Source organism: Salminus brasiliensis, chromosome 2 (assembly GCF_030463535.1).
Source record: "Salminus brasiliensis chromosome 2, fSalBra1.hap2, whole genome shotgun sequence".
Taxonomy (NCBI): domain Eukaryota; kingdom Metazoa; phylum Chordata; class Actinopteri; order Characiformes; family Bryconidae; genus Salminus; species Salminus brasiliensis.
Genome location: NC_132879.1, coordinates 33,657,466 through 33,679,149, shown reverse-complemented (window position 1 = coordinate 33,679,149; position 21,684 = coordinate 33,657,466). Strand labels below are relative to the sequence as shown.

Below are 21,684 nucleotides of genomic sequence, written 5' to 3'. Positions count from 1 at the left end.
AAGAAGGGAGAGAAAAGAGAAATGGGTGATTATCACACTTGTTCCAGTTTGAAGGAAGGAGACAGTTTGCAAACACACACACATCAAAAGAAAGGCAAAAACAGTAGGTCCGTCCACCACAGAGCTCAGTCCATGAAAACAGGGCGTTTGATTGTTGTCTCCAAAGCCCTACAGCTCTATCAATAAAACATTTAGGCGTGTAGTTGTGAGGCGTCCCGCTGAGCTTCAGACGTCCAGAGCTCGGTTTATGTGGGTAAAACTAACAGGAATGCCAATAGAGCAAGCTCTGAATTGATTTCCATTAAAGTCTCTGCTTCTGTCTGTCTCTCTCCCCCTGTCCAACTCTCTCTCCCTGGGACTGAGTTTGAAGACTTTAGTTAACTCTGCCCTGATTCTGTGGCCTGCTGGAAAAGGACTGATGTAGAGCTTCTGCAGAGGAGATAGAGAAAGACAGACAGACAGACAGACAGACAGCAGTACATGCACACAGCAGGAGTGTTCGGATAATAAAGCACGGTCCTGTTCTGTGTTTCTTTGAACTCGTGATTCTTTAGATGCTTTTTTTTGTTTGGTAGCTGAGAAAATCACAAAGAAAAAGTAGACGATAATAGTGACCGACAAACCACCCTCCTCTCAACCTGTAGCCTGACACATCGGCACCTCTGTCTGTCCTGTCTGAGTGTCTGCAGGTCACGTATGCCCCGAGCGTGACCACAAACAGCACAGAGATAAGATCTACGCAAAAGTAAGGAGAGATGCAGACATCCTCAGAACAGTGTAACATCACTGAACATCCCTTCTGTAATCTGCCTTAATCCATCTAAAGGAAGGCATAATCTCAACTCTAATCCCAATCTGCAGCTGCCGCAGATGCTCTTATGACCGAGACACCCCCCACCGCACCCAAAAACCCTCTTTTTTAAGTGATGAAAATTATTTCATCAAGGTAATCCAAGGATTTGTGATGACTGTGCCAGAAGAGCTCATTTTAAAGGCATAGTTCGGCACAACTTTTCATCTCTTACACCAAATGAAGTTTAACAATTATATCTGGTGAATATGATATGTTTTTTTATTAAAAGGTTAGATACGAGGCTAATGTAGCTAACAAGTAGTGAACGCTTAAACTCCACGAACCTGCATTGTGCAAACTGCACCAATTTATTTCGTAATCTTGAAGAGACATCTTGAAGTGGTGTCTGCTTGATCAGAAAACAAGCTTTCAACCACATGAACACTGAATTCTAATGTAAAAATCACATTATTTTTAGTAACAGTTTCTATACAGAGACATTCTAGACTCATTTATTTATTTATTTATTTAAAACGACCATCCTGGCTGACCCTGATCAATCAGCTTTTAAATGCTGCAGTAAAATCATTTCATGATAGCTGTGTGAACTGTCTGAACTATACAATCTTTTTTGTAGTTGACTAATGATGTGAAATAACCATTTTATAAGGTTGTGAATGTTACTTTGATTGAGTTATCTAAAAGGTATCTATTGGTCTACTCCTCTCACTATTCAATGCTCGTTTAATACAAAAAAACAAAAACAAACAGTCAAAACACCACAAATACAGGAATCGTGTTGTCATGTTCCACTAAAAACAAAACAAAAAAACACTAGGTGACACACCGCACTGCTGCAGGTTGTGAATAATATCTGCCAAGAGGACATCAGCTTCTAACTGTAACACAGAGGTAAAAACAATGGCTCAGAACTGGTTTGGGTTTAATAGCCGATACCATTAAAAGTATCCCTTACAATGTGCTTGGATCTGTCTCCAATCACGATAATAACTGAATCAGATCTGGACAATCCTTAATTCTGGTAATGCATGAATACTGTTACCTATAAAACTGCCCAAAAGTATGGACAGAATTAAAGCTCAATGGCAAACACAGCTGTGAAACATACACATACATACATTATTTATAGCTGTGAAACATACACTAATACGTACAAAAGTTTGTGGACATTGTGGACATAGGGAGTTTGCTTTCCCTTTGCTGCCTCTACTCTTCTACAAAGGCTTTAAACTAGATTTTGAAACCCTGATGTGCAGATTTGATGGCATTTGGCCATGTCAGGTACTGATGATGGGTGATCCCAGAGGTATTGGCCAGAGCTCCAGCACTCAAGAAGTCAGTTCCACTGGTCCACTGCCCAGCTTTATACCCCTCTATCTATTGGATGGCATTGGGAATGGTGACTTTAGACTCAAGTGTGGCTGCACGAGAGTGTCACGTTTTATTGGCAATGCTTTTCTATAGTGATGATAGTATGTCACACAGTTTCAGAAAGCACATAAGCAAATGTATTTGAGATCACTTAACAACATATTTGAAGAGTGTATAATGGTTTATGTATAATGGCATGCAGTTTGCGTGAAGGCTTCTTAGCTACCGTAGCCTCGTAGCTCCAGTGTGAACTAAAGAAGCCAACTTCAGATGTCAAAGACGTCACCTGTACTCACAAGATTACATTTTGGGCTAAAGGAAAAAATTCTTCACCGAGTGTCTCAGGGCAGCATGCATCAGTTGTGATTCTCAGTGCAGCTCAAATACATTCAGGAACTTCATATCTTCACAGTCAGCTCCTCTACTCCTTCCCTCAGCTTCAAGTTCAGCTTCAGGAGCATCAGCCCCTGCACACTGAACACCACCAAGGTCAGAGTTTACTAACCGCGAGCTGCAGAAACGTGCGAGTGTGAATATTAACGATGCCCTTAATTACCATCCAATCGAATGAGAGATTAGTGAGAGTGGAGCTGGAGTTAAGCAGAGTCCGTTTAAAGATGCAGCATGCAGGAAATCAGGACAGAGCAGGACAGGAACTGAAGGGCGTGAAAGGAGTTGACATTTACTGGCTCTTAGTGGCAGGAATGAGTTCAGGGTAAACCTGCATGCTAAATAGCAGGTACTGACAGGTATTGATAAAAGTATTTTGAGCAGGGCTGGATGATGTATTTATAAAATAGTTCTATTATTATTATTTACTAAAAATAACTAAAAAGTTAAACACCTTGGTCAATATCCCAGCAACCTTGCGCCTTATTGCACATTTTATTGGCCGCAGATAAGTTTTCGAAGTGAACAGTTAAGTTTGCGTGAACACTACTTCATACACATGGGTATAATAGTGTTAATCAAAAGTTCCCACACACTGTTTTCCCTTTTTTTTTTCTTGATCCGAAAAATGAACAGATTGGTGGACTTAAAAGCTGTGACCTGATCCGAACTAGGAGTTTTGTGATTTGTTGCACCACAGGCTGGTAGGATGTTATTGGGGAGTCATAGCTAGTTGGAAATGCCTAAAAGTCCCTCAGTCTTTCCAAAAAACATTTGACTTAAAAATCAATCAATAGTTTATACACACGTCTCACTGTATTCAAATCCAAAAGACGTGAAGTTATTTAGTATTTTGCTCGCTGTTTAGATTTTTCCTTGTTTAGTCCACCAACGCGACACACACACACTGGGAACATGTCCATAATTGGACAACACTAGGACTACAAGCTGGCATTTAAATAATTTAAATAATTTTGGAAACAATGCAGATAAATATCATTATATTCACATTTAAATACACAGGTTTGCTCTAGATTCTTAAGCTCCCACTTCAGCGCCACACTGTATTATTTGCATCATTTGACGTTTGTGTAGCTGTTTTAGTGCATTACTGGTCAGATCACCTTCACAGCAAGGTTGCAGTGCTATCCATACTAGAGACAAGTTGCCTATTATGGCTGTCAAACAAAAAACCAACAAACAGTAGAATTCCATAAATGAGTGATATATGATATATGCAACCTCCATCCTATCCAGAATATGCAACCTCCATCACACTATTGCTATTAAAAACAATACTATCATGACAATACAATACAAAATATATCAAATTTGTCATTTTGTCCAGCCCAACATAAAGACAGTACAATCAAACGTCTGTACAGAGACTCTAACAGAGGGCAGTGCGTACCACAGTCTATGTGCTTCAACTGAGTAGTTATAGTTAGAATATAACAACAAGACTTTGAGAAAACACAGCACTCACCCGGCGCTCTAACCCTGACCTGGGAGCGAAGTGTAGAGATGGTTTTAAATCTTGCTGCAGTTTTTGAGACAGTCAAAGGCTCTGTAAACACTACAGTTCCAGCAGCATGAGCCCAGGGCCAAAGCCTCATGGGAAAAAGTGCCAAAGCCTAATGGGAAAATGTGCCAAAGCCTCAACTTTCCCCATCTCCTCCTGCCAATTCAATGAACTACTTTTTGATTAAAATCTTAAAATCGTTCCCTGGCCTTTTCTACTGCTGACGCTCTTTTCACATTAATTAAAGCCACGCTCATTTCTAAGTCATTTGTTTACACAAACGTTACATGTTTATTAAAAAAATAATGTCACAAAATGCCTTTGTGAGCTTAAAACCGTGGAGCTCTAAAACTTTGTTCAAGTTATTGTCAGTCCATAGTGCCTCAAAAAACTCTTACAAACTATTCATTTCAGCCTGACAACAAAGCAATGATTTCCCAAAAATAAGAAGTACCATTACATCAATAATTCAGCTTGGCTCACAGAAATTCTCAGGTGGGTAAGATATCAATGGAGCTAGCTTCTCTAAAGCTGTAAAAAAAAAAAAAAAAAAAAAAAGTAAGTAAAAGAAAAAAAAAAAAAAAGTGCATTAGAAGCTTGTCCTGCAGAAACTGTCCCTCTATCCTCTATTAAGTCTGTACACCTGTAATCATCACTCATGCTATGTACATGTGAGTTAATAAAATTATTGAGATCAGTATACAACACAGCAAAAGCACAGCATAGAGACGAAGAGAAGAGAGAAGAGATCCTACCTCCTCTGCGCCACCCTCTCAGTCCAGAGAGTTTAGAGAGAAGGTAGCATAGAGCAAACACACACACTCCACCGGTGCTCTGAATATATATATATATAAATAAATATATATTTATGAGAGAGAGAGAGACAGAGGGAGGGAGGGAGATGGTCCTGTTCTGCTGGAGCTGTTTTTGAGACTGAGTCAGTCAGCTGCTCTTCCTCTCTACTCGGTGTGTGTGTGTGAGTATGTGAGAGAGAGAGAGAATGAGTAAGAGGGAGAGAAGCATGTGCTTGCATGCATGATAGCAAGCACAAAGCTAATATGAAGTGAATAACTCTTCCGCAGTTCTACAGCCTCTACACCAACTTGCAGGCAAATCTAAAAAGCAAACAGAGTCCCGCAGTGAGAGGATCTACAAAAAAAAAAAAAAAAAAAAAAGCTGGAGAATCCACCCTGTCAGACCCACGGCTAGGTACATTATCCACCCAGCTTTTAAATGTGCTGTACACGATTCTGGAGAACGACTGTTGAGATTTCATTTCAACAGCAAAACAAAGACAACCCTCCCTTCAGAGCTCCTTTAGAAGCTCCGCACATTCTGGGTTAGCAACTGTTGCTACAATTCTGTCAGCCCCTCATCAGATGTCTATTGTATTTTACTGCGTTTGGAGTAGATCACCAACTGCCAGTTTGGTTCCTAGCTAGCATCACGCTGAATGATGGGTTATTAGAGGGCATTACACTGTCTGGGACTGCCGGCCATGGATTTCTGGAGCATCAGTTGGGATCAAACCTGCAACCTCCCGATGACTGGGCCAACATTTAGACAGTATTGCCACTTGGGAGCCAGCTTCTTAATCTAAGAGGGACTTCAGTGTCTTCAAGTACTTTCAGTAACACATTCAGAAATCTTCCTTTTACTGCACTTTATTTTCTACTGGCCCATCTTTTCTATCTGCCCCTCGCCATTCTCTCTCTCTTTCACCACTTTGTAGTCTGTGCCATCACAGCTGTTTTCCCTCAGCACAAGTGTTACTCGAGTTACTTGAGTTATTCGAGTTTCTTCTTTTTAATAGATTTCAGAGAGGAAGAAAAAGAGCGAGAATGAATTCTGAACAGTCTGAATTCATAAACGCTTCCAAAGATTCAGAAAAAAGCACTGCCCTTTTCAGTTGCGGCACTGAGCTAGAAGAGTCAATCAGATCAACTCTCAGCTAATCAAATCCCCCCCCCACTTTTTCAATAAGAGTTGCCCGGACAACCAGAAACTAAACATACGACTTTGTGTGAACACACAAGCTTAAAATGAGTGGTACTTACCCAGGTTGGTGTAGGTGGCACTGCAGGAGCTGGATGCAGGTGAGTGGGAGTGGGAGTGTGTGTGCGCGCCTTCGTCCTCCTCTGGCTCCCCCAGACTGGCGCTGCCTTCGCTGGGCGAAAGAGGGCGAGCAGCGGGGCGAACTGAGGGGCTGGATGCCTCACACACGGGCGACAGCTCCAGCTTGGCAGGCAGAGAGGCGGCAGCAGGCATCTCAGTCTCCGAGCCCTCGGCTGGCATCTGACTACAGGAGACAAAGACAGTTACAGAGAAAGTTTACATTTTGGGCTGTTGGGCAATCAACAACAAACAGCTAAGATGGGAAGTTGGAGACTCAGCAAGTTGCACGCCAACTAAGACTTGCATGTGAGTGTGGGAAGAGCCCACAAATTTGTGAGCTGTGAGCAATTGCATGCCAACAGAGGCTCACTTACTTTTTCTAGCCTGCACTATGTATGATTACTCAATGTGCTTAATAAACCACGGTAATCGATGTAGAGATCTAGGTAATTCCAAAGGGTTCACTGTTTTTTTTTTTTTTTCTTGCAACTGTCTGTGTGTGAGGAAGCCGGTTTAGTCTGACTGTTTATGAGGGCAAGATTATCCATCACACTTGATCAGAGAAAAGCAGAAAACATTCTGAGCCATAAGTTTCTAGAGCTTTCATTCAATACTAAATGTGTGTTATAAATGTTTTAATATTTGAATACTATTTAAATATGATGAAATACAATAGGAATATTTTGTGGGGAGGGAGAGAGAGAGAGAGAGAGTCAAACAATATAAATATAAGCGCTTACATTGAGTGTTCATTTAAGATTCAGGCTCCAGGGTACGCACTGTCAGAGCCACAATCCGATGTGCCAAACCCCACCCCCATGTGGCCTCTCATGATGTCTAATGAATGATGCCTCAGATGCAGGATCAGATAGGACTGCAGCAGCTTCATTATGTACACCCCAGTTTAGCCCAGAGAAAGAGGGCAGAGCTGCACTAATTAACTGCTGCCACTATTATTTATAGCTCCTAATTTTTATTATTTATTTTACTTCAAACATTACAGGACATCACTGCGGATACAGAACAGCAGCACAAAAACAGGCTGGGCTGAGGGTACGGACAAACGCAGAGTATCTAAATGTGTGCATTGTTCTTGAGAGTGAGGGTTAAGTTCTACTCTCAGGTCATGCTTTTCATTGCTTGAGCAGCATGATGTGTGTTTGTCAATAGCCACTGTCTTAAAGCTGGGATCACTGGTATTTGTAATGCTGCAGAACAGGCACCGCTTAGTTTGCATAGCGATGCAGAGGTATTTGGGTATTCTGTGGGTATGCTTTTGTTGGAGTATCTGTCTCTATTAGAGATAAAGTTAGGGATATTGGATGATCACCACCACACCTCATGCCAAAAGTAGTGGATGGAGCACCATCATTTCAGAGAACACAGTTCCACAGCTCAATGCTCTAATGCCTGCACTTCTCTACATGGACTAGACATTGATTCATTAGAAGAGCTGTCCACAAACTTTTCGGACGTGAGGTGTCTATGTTATTGACTGTAATCCTGTGAGCATACATTATATCAAAAATGACTGTTAAAGGGTAAGGATCTCCTCTTATAGTGTCAAACCTGAAAGTACCAAGCTGACAGGAGCAGGTCCTTAAGGTTTTGCAAGTTATGTGACATCATGAACCAGAGTGACGCTTAGTTAGATTAAGATCTGGAGAATTCAGAGGCCAGGGCAACTTTTCGGCATGACCCTCACACCATTTCCAAACAACATGACCAGTGTGCATATTCCTGCTCAAAGAGGCCATCCTGGTTGACAATGTTTATGTAGGTGGAACATGTCAAATTGTCACCGTCAGTCCCAGGGTTTCAACAGAACATTGCCCGGGGCATCACATTCCTCTGCTGGCTCGTCACCTTCCCACAGTGCATCTTGGTGCCATCACTGCCCCACGTAAGCAGTGCACATTTAAGACATTGTCTATGAGATGTAAAAGAAAACTGGACTTCTTCCATTGAGAACAAAACATTCCTATGTAGACACTGCTGCCAATGCAACGTGACCGGGCAACCAATGTGCAGAGAGGAAAGCACTGTGTACCCGGCTCTGATGCAGAGTGATCCTCTGGTCATACCAGAATGACCATAACGCCTTATTCAGATGGGCCACTCTGGGCCCATGGGCATGGTGACCATTTTGCAAATAAGCATCTCAGTTACACAATTATCCATGTTTGTAAGGGTCATAATGTTCTAGTGTGTGTGTGTGTGTGTCTCATCACCACTAGAGGTCTAGCGTGTGCAGGGATGCAGGTAACAATGTGACACGGATAACTGCAGTCAAACCACCATGTCATTTTGGCCAAAAACACATGGTTTAGTTGGAAATATCATTTCTGTTAAGAAAGTTAATCATTATTACACCTTGAGGGTCTATTCTCAGACTAACCCCACCATGGTCTGCATACACATTCAGCAAGTTCCTTATATAGTGCCCCTACAGATGTGAAAATCTAAGCTTACTGGCAAATTATTGGTGTAGTGTAGTGAGTAACAACACTGCCCTCTCTACATGTCAGTCTGGGGTCTGATTTTCTATGGCATACACACCATAGAAACATACTACATCAATAAGAGTCTTTGAGCAAGACTACTAATACTAGCCTACATTTGCCTGCCTGTTGAACATGCTTCAAATATAAGAACTATCTGTAGGTTTTACCACAGTCATTTCACAAGGAAGGTTTTACAGCCCTGAACGTATATGATCATGTCTGAATACTTGGCAATACCTTCCACTTTGTTCTGGCATGAAACGACTACAAACAGAGAAGTGCAGTGTGTTTGACAGCTAGCACTTACCTTTACCATTACAGCTAATAAATTTTTTGACAAAGCCTGTAACGCTTGCGTATTTTTCAACCTCATTTCTTTCTCTTTTTTTAATACTACTGAAACTTTTAAAAACCCAACTAAAGAGAAGTGACCTCATGCCCGAGCAACATACGCCAAACTGTTCAAACTTGTTCCAACAGACTGAGCGAATAAGCGCTTCGCATAGTATCCGAGCAATGATGCATTTACTGCTCGCAAAGCAAAAGTACACCTCCCCGCACCTCTCCACACACACGCAAACACACCCTGCTAAACCAACACTTCAGTCAAAAAGTCATGTTTACCTGCTGTACTGGCTCACGCAGTTACCCATACCTGGAAGCCCTCTCGTCCAGCAATCCTGAGAATAAAGCCTTTGGGGGATCTTACACTATCCTTCCGTCTCTCTCCCTCTCAGATATTCACCTGTGAGGCCTAGGTCTGAGGTCTGCAGGCTTCTGGACACACCCTCTACTAGTGTGCTCACTGATAAACAGGAAAGAGTGATTAACCCTTCCTTCCAGTGAGAACACTGCACTGCAGACCTTAGAAACATCTACACAAAAGTAGTGATTTACTGAACCTACACGAGTAATTAAAGCTGATCTGGGCATCCAGGGTCCATCCTTCACCTTTTAAGTCACGTTATGAGACAAACAGCCATTAGACGTTCTTCTTTTCAGTCAAGTTTGATTTCTTGGAAGCAGTTAGAACAACATATTTGGAGGCTGATTTCTCTGTGCTCTCCACACACACCATATGGATTTTTTTCGGTTCCTTTAGCAGCTCAAGTGATTCACTTCAACAAAGGACTGACTATATAAACTAGGTGTTTCACGGTAACAATTTTCATAAGCTGGAAGACTTTAGCACATTAGAGTGTATGGCAAACAAGCCTAGGACCTTTGTACTCTAATTGTGAAACACGGGAGTCAGAGAGATTATTTATGATGAAGCGCAAAGCAATATAATCACATGACACAACAGGAAATGATAGGTGTCTGGAATCGCTGGATGTGGGCCTCTGTTGGTTCGGGAGATTTGACACACTACAGCAGTGTGGAACAGCTCAGAATGTGTAAACAAACACTGCCATGAGTACATAAACCACCCTATACTCCAGAAGGTGACTCAGCATCCAAGCACACACCAGGAAGTAATGCGGTCATCAAAACGCCTTTTGCCCACTTAGCACACTGCACATATCCCAGCACTAACAACACAATCAAGCAGAAAAGGCTAAACCAAGGTCACCAGGGAACTTGATGGGAATTTAATGGGAAGTCATAAAGGCTCGGAGAGCTAGAGATGGGGGTATGGTGGTGAGCAAGTGGTTGGAAGAGGGGGAGAGATAGAGAGCGAGAGAAAAAGAGAGAGGCTTACCTCATGACTTTGCTGATGAGGAGGCTGGCTCTGCTTTTGGGGGCACCTGATTGGTTGAAATTGATCGGCGTTGAGGCATTACACTCCTCCACTCGGAGTTCCCCCTCCCCGTCGCCCCCAGTTCCGCTGTCAGGCTTATAGGTAAATATAATAGTGGGTTTCTGATTGGGATCGTCCGTTTTGGACTCTGAGAACCAGTGCTGCCTCTGGATGGGGGGCGGAGGGAGCATGGTGATCACAGTGCCGTCCAAACCAACCAGCTTCCCTTTCTCTTTCTCCCTCTCCGCTTTCTCCTTTTGCTCATCCTCGTCTTTCCGCCGGCGGAAGAAGCTTTTAAAGGAGATCCAACGCTTGGGTTTGTTGCCGTCGGCCGAACGCCTGCCCTCCGCCACAGGGCTGATCTCTCCGTCGCTGGGCCTGGAGCCTGTGGGCCTGGTCCAGTTGCTGAAGTGCCTTTGGAGAAGGTTGGTGGCGTGATACGGAGAAGAAGTGGATCTGGGCGGGGGGTAGGGGGCACCAGGTTCAGGTTTGGGACTCGTGGGGGGCTCAGCAGCTGAGGCGCTCTGAGATTTAGGCAGGAGCTTGGATGGTGGCGTTTCTTTGCGGGATTTGGACAGCCCGTTGTCTGCGGGGCAGTGGAGGGACTTGGGTCTGCTGAGGGTACCTTTCGCAGCATCTGGAGGAAGAGCGTAAAGCTCCTCAGCACTGCAGGTTTTGCTCTGAGCAGACGGAGACTCTGGAGGAGACTGGGGAGGCTGGATGGCGGCAACTATCTGAGAAAGCACCATGCTGGCCTTTTCCCTGTGCCCTGATCCACTGACTGAAAAGGACTGGCACTCGCTGCTGCCTGCTGGAGGCTCACCACTGGGGTTTCGGCTGCGGCTGATGCTGGCTGTGGCTGAGCTGCTCTTGGTCAGACTGCCGGAGAGAGGACTGGCAGCAGGGGCAGCATTGGCCCGGGGAGTGGAGAAAGTAACAGAGAAGTTGGTTGCTGCTACACTGGACTCAGTCATACTTTTAGCTTTGTCATCTTGAGGAGTGTCCCCTGCTCCTGCGGTATCTCTCTCTTCCTCAGTAGTGGCTGAGGGAAGTTTTCTGGCACCGGGCATGTGTTCTGTTGGAGAGGGCTGCGTGCTCTCAGATGAGCCAATCTCCTCATACGTATGGCTGGTGACTCTGCCACCTGCTCCCGGCTTGGGCTGCGGTAGCTCCCCACTCAGGCCCAGAAAGCTTTTGTACACAGCCAAATTATCATATGCACTGGGGTTAATTACAATGGGAACCTTCACAGCATTCTTAGAACTGCGTGCATATGTAGGCTCATCTCTAATGATGATCGGGAAAGGGGGCATGCCTGCATTATTGTAACTGTTGAACTTGATCTCAGACAGGTTGGGCGATTTGACAGGTACAGTGCGTGAGGAGGAGAGGCCGGTGACCGGGGATGTGGGAGCCGACTTATGGTTGCTGTGCCTGGGAGGGACTGACGGCCCAGACGGTCCTCCACTCAGCAGCTCAACTCTGGGGATTTTTTGACGGGGGCTGGTACTGGACGTCCAAACCTCTTGGTAGCGGATGTTACCGGGCTTTTTGGTTGGGGGAATAGGTGCAGCAGAAGTATTAGGCGAAACCGGTATCGAAGGAGAGACTGGAGTAAAAGGAGATACCGGAGATGTTGGACATACTTGTGCAGATTTAGGAGAAAGAGGCGATTTGGGTGATAAGGGTGTTTTGGGGGAGAAAGGAGAGCCTGCGGACAGGGGGATGTTTTTGGATGCTCCAGGGTAGGGTGGAGGACCAAATGCAGGGTTTGGACTCTTAAGTTTGGTGGTGCTTTCAGAAGGTCGCTCTTCAGTGCTGGCCATTGAGGCGGACACATCTACCACAGTGTAAGGCTTACAAATGGGAGTCTTCTCCAAACTCACCACTCTGTACGGCTTAGCTTGTTCCTCTGTGGGGCTAAAGCTGATCGTGATTGGCTGGCCAGGGAGAGCCTGTGGAAGAACCCCGCCTTCTCTTTGACTGGCATCTTGTTCTTGTAGTCTGATGGCCAAAACAGCTTTGTGCGTCTCCGTGGTTTTAGGCGAGCTCAGTGCTCGTCCTGCTGGGTCTCCTTGCTGTGTGAGCTCCCTGCCGGCTGGAGCCAGGTGCAGCCCATTGCGTTGGCCACAAGGGGCGCTGCTACAACTGCTGGATGTGCAGGAGTCCTCAGGAAGCGAAGACGACGATTCTGGCGAGGTGGTGGACGCGGAGTTAGACAGGAAGCCGCTTCCTTGGGGGTCACTGCCGTACACGAGCAGGCCAGGTGCTCCATTAGAGTCCACAGACGGGTACCCGTTCAAAATTTCGTCATAACTGTCATCGTAGTCCACTGCACAGATCCTTTGAAGTGAGCGGTTCCGCAGGGGGACCGTGTTCCATTTTTTCCCAACAGCAAAGGGCACAGGAGAAAGGGTTGCAGCACGGAAATTTGCAAAACGTGGCTGCCCTCGCATTCTGATCTCCATGGCCAGAAGCTCTTCATCACTCTCATCCCAACTCTCATGCTCACCATCATCATCATCATCCTCCTCCTCCTCCTCCTCACTTACCTCAGCCCCATCATCATCATCATCATCATCATCATCCTCTCCGTCACTAGAAAATTCTGGGTAGCAGAAGCGGCCCCCTTCTGAGCTAATTACCTCAGCACTGTCACTGAGAGAGACATGTTTGGCTTCTCCACCACTGCTGTTGCTGCCCATGGCCAAGCAGCCAGCCGCAGGCAGGCCTCTCTCCAGCGAGCGCCTGTATGAGCAGCTGATTCGTCCCAGAAAGTCGTCTCTGCTAGAGCATGGACCTGGGCCCAGACCAGCTATCTCCTTCAGCACGTCAGTCAGCCCATTGTTGTTGCTACTGCTGCTGCTGGGCGGACAGAGAGAAGCGTAGCTCTCTATTTCTCTCCCTCCATCGTCTCCTTCATTGTTGTTTGGTCCTGCAGGCCTCTTTCGGTTTAGGCCATTGTGATTCCAGACAGTGAAAGCAGAAGTTTTCCCAGGCTCTGCCCCTTCTGCCAGCATCTGTGGATTCCCCTCCGCATCTAGACCCATCGCTGAGCATGGCAACATCATGGTGGGCTTTACTGCAATGGTGGGCTTCTTTGCAACAGGAGGTCTAAAGTGTCCGGACCTGGAGGATCCACCACTTCTCTGAGTACTGCCAGCAATGTTCGTGTTAACACTAGCCCCGCCAGACACTGGAGAGTGGCTATGCTGGTTAACGTTAGTCCGGCCCCCTGTGGGTGTGTGGCCGTGAAGTGCAGGGGCTTGTTCAGGGGGACCTTTTCTTGAGGCCACCTCGGGCTGGCGGTGTAAACTCTTGGGCTTGAAGCAGTTCTTGCATTCGCCAGGCTTCCATACGTGTTCGGTGAAGGTGTTGCAAGCAGACATGGCTGCAGTGCTGACAGCAGCACACTCAGTGGACAGGAAAGCCCTCCGTCACACTCATGGCTGGGAACACACCGCTGCTTCTCACGGCTACTGCAGGCCAGGAACTGAGAACAATTCACTGCTTCTTGAGACCCTGGCAAACCCAACCTGGAAACACAAGACAGAAAAAAGCTGAGAATGAGAAGCCAGACATTACTGAAATCAATTAATATATATAATAGCATTATCATATTTATTATATATTATATTATTTTATGTCATGTCTGTTGGTTTGTGGGGTGGTCATTCAAAACTAATTAAGGTACACAACTAGACTAAAGTATGTTTTAAGGGTAGATTTACCCTGTTCTTTTTAGAAGCCATAATAATGTACTTGTCAAACACAGCCACTCTAACATCAAAACTTGCATCAGCTCGTAATGTCCAGCAGGGGGAGCAGGTTTCTCCCTTTTAGGAAAGAACTGCTCAACCTACAACCCAAGTTTGCTCCAGCTGGTATATGTAGATATCTATGAGTCTCCAAGGGAAGGGCCAAGGGAAGGGCCAGAGGTCACACAGGGCACAGAGACCCCCCCCCCCCCCCAAACAGGTCTGCTAAACATTTTCCACTCCATTTTTAGCAGTCAGCTCAGACCAGTTGCAGGTAGTCATCAGTCACCGCATAACATACTCAGACTCTCACACAACTCCAGTCTGTTTTCAGTAAAGAGCTATGAGAGAAATGTGGGTGAGGTGGCCCGAGTGCAGAGCACAAGTTCAAATACCACCAAGTGAGCAGGAAGATAACTGCCTGACGGCCTTTGAATGGTATGTTCTACTTCAGATAGTGACGATTCTCTGACTCAATGACCTTGTTTACACCCGGTCACTTCACGAGACTAGTATCTGGATTGAGTCCTGATGAGATTTTAGCCCCATGCATTTCTCCACTGGGTAGTCACAGGCCTCTCCAGTTAGCGAGTCTGAAATCTGATTGCTGCATGTGATGAGATATGCAAATGTACTCATTATGCAGCAATTATTGCTAATGTTTCAGGTGGTACTGGGAGGGGTTTTGGTTGTTGATTGCATCTAGGAGAGATGGATGTGTTTGCACTGGCTTAAACACCTCTCAGACCTCCTCCTGAACGTTTGTCGGATTTGTCGCGGTTCTGAATGCGTCTCGAGTGCGTTTACGCTTGCACTTATGTGGCTTGACCTTATCCCGATACTCAAGATCTTATACTCAATATGCATAAAATGTCCAGATGTAAACAGGGTCAATAACAAGAAGGAAGTTTCCCATTATGAAATGACTACAGTAACAACCACCATGGCATTTCGATATATACCTGAGTGGGTGTGCACACCTACTCGGGCCTGATCTGACCCACGATCTGTCGTTCCCTATAGCAGAATCACAAAAGAGGCAAAGTTCTGAATAGGACCTGGGGTAGGACCTCTCTTCTGAATACAGTACTCCTGTACTATAACTGATTTTTAGTGTGATTTACACATAATGGGCAGTTTCTCCAGTCTGTGACCAGGTAAGTGGAGGTTAATAGAGTAAAAGACGCAGTTAGCCCTGGGGAACCGCAACTGAATATTCAATCAGGCACTTTCATTTCGGCACGGCTCTATTCGACCCCTCAGGTCGGCGGAAAAAAAATAAAACAGATCGTTTTCACTGTTCCTGCTTGGTCATCCTTGACCAGTTCACACACTCATGAATCCCAGCCAATTCCACAGAGCTTGGGGGAAATCGAGCTCTGAATGAGAAATAGCATTCTGGTGGAAGTAATAGCATGAGACGTGCTTCTCTTAGCGCCTTTCCTGAACCTGAACCAGGCACAACCTTTCGCTGCAGAGAGGATCGCAAATACAGGGCAGATATGAGCTGAAGGCAAGCTCAGAAATATCAGGCTCACCACTGTTTACATGTGATGCAGTCGGCAACAATAAAAGACAAACAAAGCAAACAAAGTCCATGTCATGTTTTTTTTTTGTTGTTAATATAGCATGCCACTGTTCTAATTAGTGCTCAATGGGTTTTCTGAGATTAGCATAATAAACACTTCAGACACAAGAACACTTCAGTGTGTGTTCTCACTTACAGCTATGTTAGTCATTTATCTGTCACCTGGGGAGTGGAGACCGTGGGTGCGGGGAGGGGAAGAAGAGAGCGAGAGAGAGAGATAGAGAAAGAAAGAGCGACATAGCGCTAGCTCATAGAATACAGGCAATAAAAGGTGCACATGGCTGTGGGACAGGGTCACAGTGGTCAGATCCTGTTCTGAGAATATGGCCACGTAACACCCTGTTCAGCCACGGGCAGACACAATACACCAGGAACACCCATTACAGGGCGCTGACCTGACACACACTCAAACCCACACAACCACCCACCCCCACCTACACCAGTGGCTTGGGAACAATCACACTGACTCACTCTAAATCAGTCAATCAATCATACAACATTACTAACAGGTCCACACACACACACACACACACACACACACACACACACACACACACACACACACACACACACACACACACACTAATCTACATGCAGGGAAAAAGTCTCAGTCTAATAACCGCATGGCACAATGATTTTCCTTTTCCAGTGACGCGTTACTGGCCGTGCTCCAGCGGGTCAAGGCCGTGCCACAGGAAGTGCCTCCAAGACACACCTGGACACAAGCTAAAAACATTGTAACGCTTTTATTCATTCGGTTTGGAACAATTCCAGCTGTTTAACTAAGAGACGAACTTCATGACCTCAATTTATTACAAATAACTATTAATAAATTATTTCTAATAATTATTTCTAATTATTTATAATACTGTACATACAGGGTAGAACCAGATTTATATCTTTAATCTAAATAAAAGTCACCTCTACTCTGTTTGGTCTGGACCTTCTGACTTTTCAGTTTGCTTCGAACCAGAGAACCAAAATTTGGACCGGCCAAAAGAAGGCAGTCTTGATAAACTTCCACTCTTCTAGATGGCTCAGACTTTCTGACCATTGTGCAGAAGCATCAGTATGCTGGCGATTGCTGTATCTACTGTAACTGTAGATTAACCCTAATTTCTGAACGGAAATGAAAGGAATCCGAAGGCTTAGTTATGCACCTGCTGCGTGATGCACACGCTCTCAAAGGGAGTTGGATTCCGGCAGGGAAAGGCATATCGCTGAATTGACGACCGAAGCAGCCGCCTCTACAAACCAATTAATGGCAGATCAGTGGTGACCAAATGTATGCAATGTAACAAAGCCACGAACCTTACAGGTGTGCAAATGCCCTTAGATGGTCACATGAGTTATGTCTAACTACTTATTATATCAAGTAGCCAAACATTCAAACCGAGGTAGGCTACAGCATCTGAAAATGGCATTCACCCAGCAAACCAAACACCACACCATACTTTCTGACACAATATGAATAATGTGAATGTTCTTTGCACTGTATCAAACATTCATGATGAATGGAGCAACAGAAAAATGTTTTAACATTAAAAGATTTTTGCGAAGATGTCCCCGTCCCATCTACTCTCTTTACGTTGTTTTTTTTTTTTATTTTTTTTTTTAGTAGTTTAGTAGTTTTTTTTAAGACTGGGACAGTTCTGATTATTTGAGTTGGTATTTTACTCCTCAGGTCCCACAGAGATGTGTTCCAGCCCACTTCCAGCCTTGATTATTAACATGTATACTTTATGGGCAAAAGTATTGGGACACCTGCTGATTCCTTTTTAAAATCAAAGGGGTGCAACTTAAAGTAGCTGAATACATTCATTATAAGATTAGAACATTTGGACACAGAGGGTACTCTCCTTGAGCAAACTGCTCAAGCTGTCTCAGATTTGAAGGGTTCCTTCTCCAGTTTCTGTTCTTATCCTTTTTTAGGTGCCCTTAGTTATGCTTCTTTTGGGTCATTACCCTGTTGGACCCATGATCTGCGACTGAGGCGGATCTTTCTAATACTGGGCAGAGCGCTTTACTCCAGAGTGCCTTTACAACCTTGATTTCATTGTGTCCTGCACAGATTCAAGGCCCCCCATGCCAGACGTATCAAAGCAGCCCGAAACACAACTGAGCCTCCCTCAGGTATTGTGTTCTTTTCTTTGAAAGCTTTTTTTTTTTTCGTCTGTGAACAGAGCTGATGTGAGTGCCTTGCCAAAAACCACCAGTTTTGTCTCATCTGTCCAAAGCACATTCTTCCAGACGCATTGTGGCTTGTCAATATGCATTTTAGCAAATTCCAGGCTGGCTTTTTTGTTTTTCTTTCAACAATGGATTCCTCCTGGGTCTTCAACGGAGCCTACTGTTACTCAAGTAGTGGCGGATGGTGCAATCAGACATTGATGTACCTCGGCCTTGGAGTTCAACTTGAACCTCTTTGGAAGTTTTGCTTGGCTCTTTGTCTACCACTCACACTACCCTTCTGTTCAATCTGGGCACAATTTTCCTTTTGTGGTTGCATCCAGGGAGGTTGGCTACAGTTCCATCGACCTTAAACTTCTTAATATTTAAAACTGTAACCACAAAAACATCAAGCTGCTTAGAGATGCTCCTACAACTTTTACCTTTAACACATCCGTCTAATTCCTTTAGGCTTTTTTTAAGTGGTCTATTAAAAATAAAGATGGGACGTCCTGATCCAGTTTTCTTGCGGAGTATCGGCAGATACCAAACCGATCTGATCTTTCTAGAACACCACGGGTTTCATGTGTCTCTCTATAATAGGGGTAAGAATCTCCAGGACCTCATGATTTGATTCGATCATGATTCAAGGAGCTGCAATGCAATTTTGACATTTTTTTTTTTTACTTTTGAAGCAAACTATTTGTAATGATAATGATTAATTATCATAATGAATTTACCTCCAATATCTTTTATTAACAAAACAAATGGAAGCGATGTGGCAAGTCAGCTGGAAGATACTGCAGTGGGGCTGCAGTGGAGGAACGCAGTTATACATCCCTACCCTACCTAGTAGCCTTGACACAGTGGGCAACTTAAGAGCTGACTTCGAGGCCAGGTTTAGTGTGTGGGCACAGCATTTCACATGTAGGATTTTACCCAGTGCAGCAGTAGCAGCAGCAGCCATGTTGGAGCATCATCAGTTGCTAAAACAGTTCTTCTGCTTCTATTATTTTATAGTGCGTTTAGTATCGTATAAGTCAGTACGACTGACCTCCCTGACTCCCAGTTACTGTAAAACTTTACCACGAAATCACTGCATGCTTATAAAAATGCTCGGTTCAGAATGTGTCAAAACTGAAGTTTATAAGAGACTAAAATGATACAACGAAAGAAAACCTGGATTTGAAAGGATGTGGAGCTGTTTAAGAAGCTCTTACTGAGAAAAGCAAACAAAGAAAATCAATCAAGTCAACCTACAGAAGCTGCTGCTGTTCTCAAGACAATGGACTGAACTCATGAGTCCAGACTTTAGCATCATTAAATGTGTTTGGGATGGCTTTGATGGTGAGAAGCAGAAAATGCTCCAGCTTTTAAGACTGAACTTTGTAGGTGTGGGAAAATCTTCTGCAGATTTTTCTGAAACGCTGAAAGCTTGTCTCCTGAAAAGAATGAAGCTGTAATATTTTGCCCTGTATGGAACGTTCTGTGTACATTTGTCTCTGGAATAACTGTCCAATCCGAATGACGAGATGGTTCACACACGGTGATGCCTTCAAGAGGTAAGCAATGCCATTGTCTTCATCAGCAGACACACACACACACACACACACACACACACACACACACACACACACACACACACACACACACACACACACACACACACACACAGTCTGAAAGAACCGACAACACCCATTGACTCTCACCTTCCTGTTATCTCCTCTCCTGTATCTCCACCCACAGGAAACGAATCCCTCAATGTCCTACACAAAGGGAAGTTCCAAGCATTATTTAGCCTTTCAATCACTGCAGCCACTCTCGTCTCTCTCTCTCTCTTTTTTTTCACCCTCTTTCCTGCCCAGCATAGCATGACTTACGACTGCCTCCTGTCTCCCTGTTGCGGGTGCTGCTCACACAAAGCCCTCTCTCTTCATTTCGCCTGGCCTTTTTTGGCCCTTCTCTGGGTACCAGATCTGGATGGATGTCTCGTGTCATTGCTTACTCTGATGAGCATTGGGTTTGTAAACAGCCAGTCATAGGAACAAAGAGTGTTCTTTTAGCGACAGAGAGAGAGAGAGAGAGAGAGAGAGAGAGAGAGAGAGAGAGAGAGAGAGAGAGAGAGCGCGAGAGAGCGCGAGAGAGAGAGAGCGCGAGAGAAAGTGTGCATGCTAGATAGAGACAATGCTGAAAAACAACTTTTCTGTCTGAACTGCAGAGAAAGACACTTCTGTTTTGAGTTCATCCAAGGGTAAGCATGCTTCTACTCCCCAAGGCCTACTCCCAGAACTATGACCACAAAAGGGCCACAAAAACACAGAAGACTATAAATATCACTGTGCAATATGCATTCATATGTATCTGCATATGTACTGTAATTATCTCTTCACTGGTTGCCTGTTAAAGCAACAGTATGTAGAATTTTGTACCTTAAAATAACAACTTTAACATCATGTTGATTCTCCACTGATTTGTAATAGGGAGAACAGCATCTCTATCGTTGCTACTATGCTACTTGCGCAATCAGAGTCATTTAACTTGGTACAGTCTGCATGCCCCCCCCCCACCCCCCTGCACTTCCTGACTGTAGGGGGAGCCCAGGAACAAGAAATGCCAATTCTCGCATACTTCTGCTTAAATTGATCTTTACACAGCAGGATGATGCTACATACATCTGCAGGTTTAGCCTGCATGAACTGTACTCCGGTTTCACCTCCCTCCCTCTACAGTAAGCAAGTGCCAGCCCAAACTCCTATTGTAGTCAATGTAGTCAGCTCTTTGTGAGCTTGCAGTAATTTTTTCCTAATATGATAAATACATTCTTGAAGACTGTGATCTATGAGTGCGAATATCTGTATATCTGCTTCTTGGAATTTTACTTAAAGCCTACACAGCATAGATGAGTACGTTGACATTTCTGCAAACCAGTAATTGGTATCATATTTTGTTAGGATTACAAAATGAATAAAGAAACGCATTAAATGGAAAGTCAACAGCCAATATGTAATGACCATTTATGTAATGCAGAAATTTACCTGGAATAGCAACACCTAAACTCTTCTGGAACAAAATAAATACCAAATATTGCATAATATGCAATTTGATATCAGTTTGAAGTGGTCAAATACAAACATCTGTCTGAATTCATAATTTCCAAGTATTTGTATGACTACATTGATCTGATTATATTATCACACACACCTTTACTTTTCTAGTTATTCTGGTCTTCTTTAGGGACACGCATAAGCACTTGAGTACTTGGTTACTCGTTTGAGAGGAGTGTTTGAATACTGCCATCACTATTTGGATGCTCATTAGATTTCAGAAAACAAACAGATCATAAAGTAATTTAACTGTTTCTAACTATACAATGTGACGATTTTGCTTGCTTGCATAGATTATGTATGTTAGATGCTATTGAAGTATGCTACGTTATCTACTTTAGCTGATGTTAGCTAGATCTTACCACCATAGCTGATGAGCTGACTAGCTTTTAACTACAGTAGCTGATTAGTATTCTTAGCTCATTAGCAGCTCTGAAGAGTAAGCCTCTGTTAGTCCTAGCTCATTAGCAGCTCTGAAGAGGAAGTTATTAAACGTACTCCGTTACGGCACTTAAACCTACTGATTCACCAGGACTATTCTTAATAAGAAAGCATGGTTATACTGCGTTCTTCTGCATGCTGCTACACTGATGTAATATGTCATGTTT

At 44.2% G+C, this 21,684-nt stretch overlaps 1 protein-coding gene across 6 annotated transcripts in view; it reads right to left on the bottom strand.

Moving 5' to 3' along the window:
* Positions 1 to 21,684, bottom strand: part of peak1 (pseudopodium-enriched atypical kinase 1) — a 99,084-nt gene that overhangs the window by 10,566 nt on the left and 66,834 nt on the right. For 5 of the 6 annotated variants that reach the window (XM_072672417.1, XM_072672419.1, XM_072672416.1 and 2 more), the window contains 2 exons: positions 10,419 to 13,993; positions 6,155 to 6,396 (listed from right to left, as the gene is read on the bottom strand). In XM_072672417.1, the coding sequence (XP_072528518.1) occupies positions 6,155 to 6,396; positions 10,419 to 13,846 (3,670 nt within the window). In that variant the 5' untranslated portion in view covers positions 13,847 to 13,993. Of the gene's footprint in view, positions 1 to 6,154; positions 6,397 to 10,418; positions 13,994 to 19,681; positions 19,705 to 21,684 lie in introns of those variants that run through there. The other variant, XM_072672422.1, reaches the window with a different exon arrangement.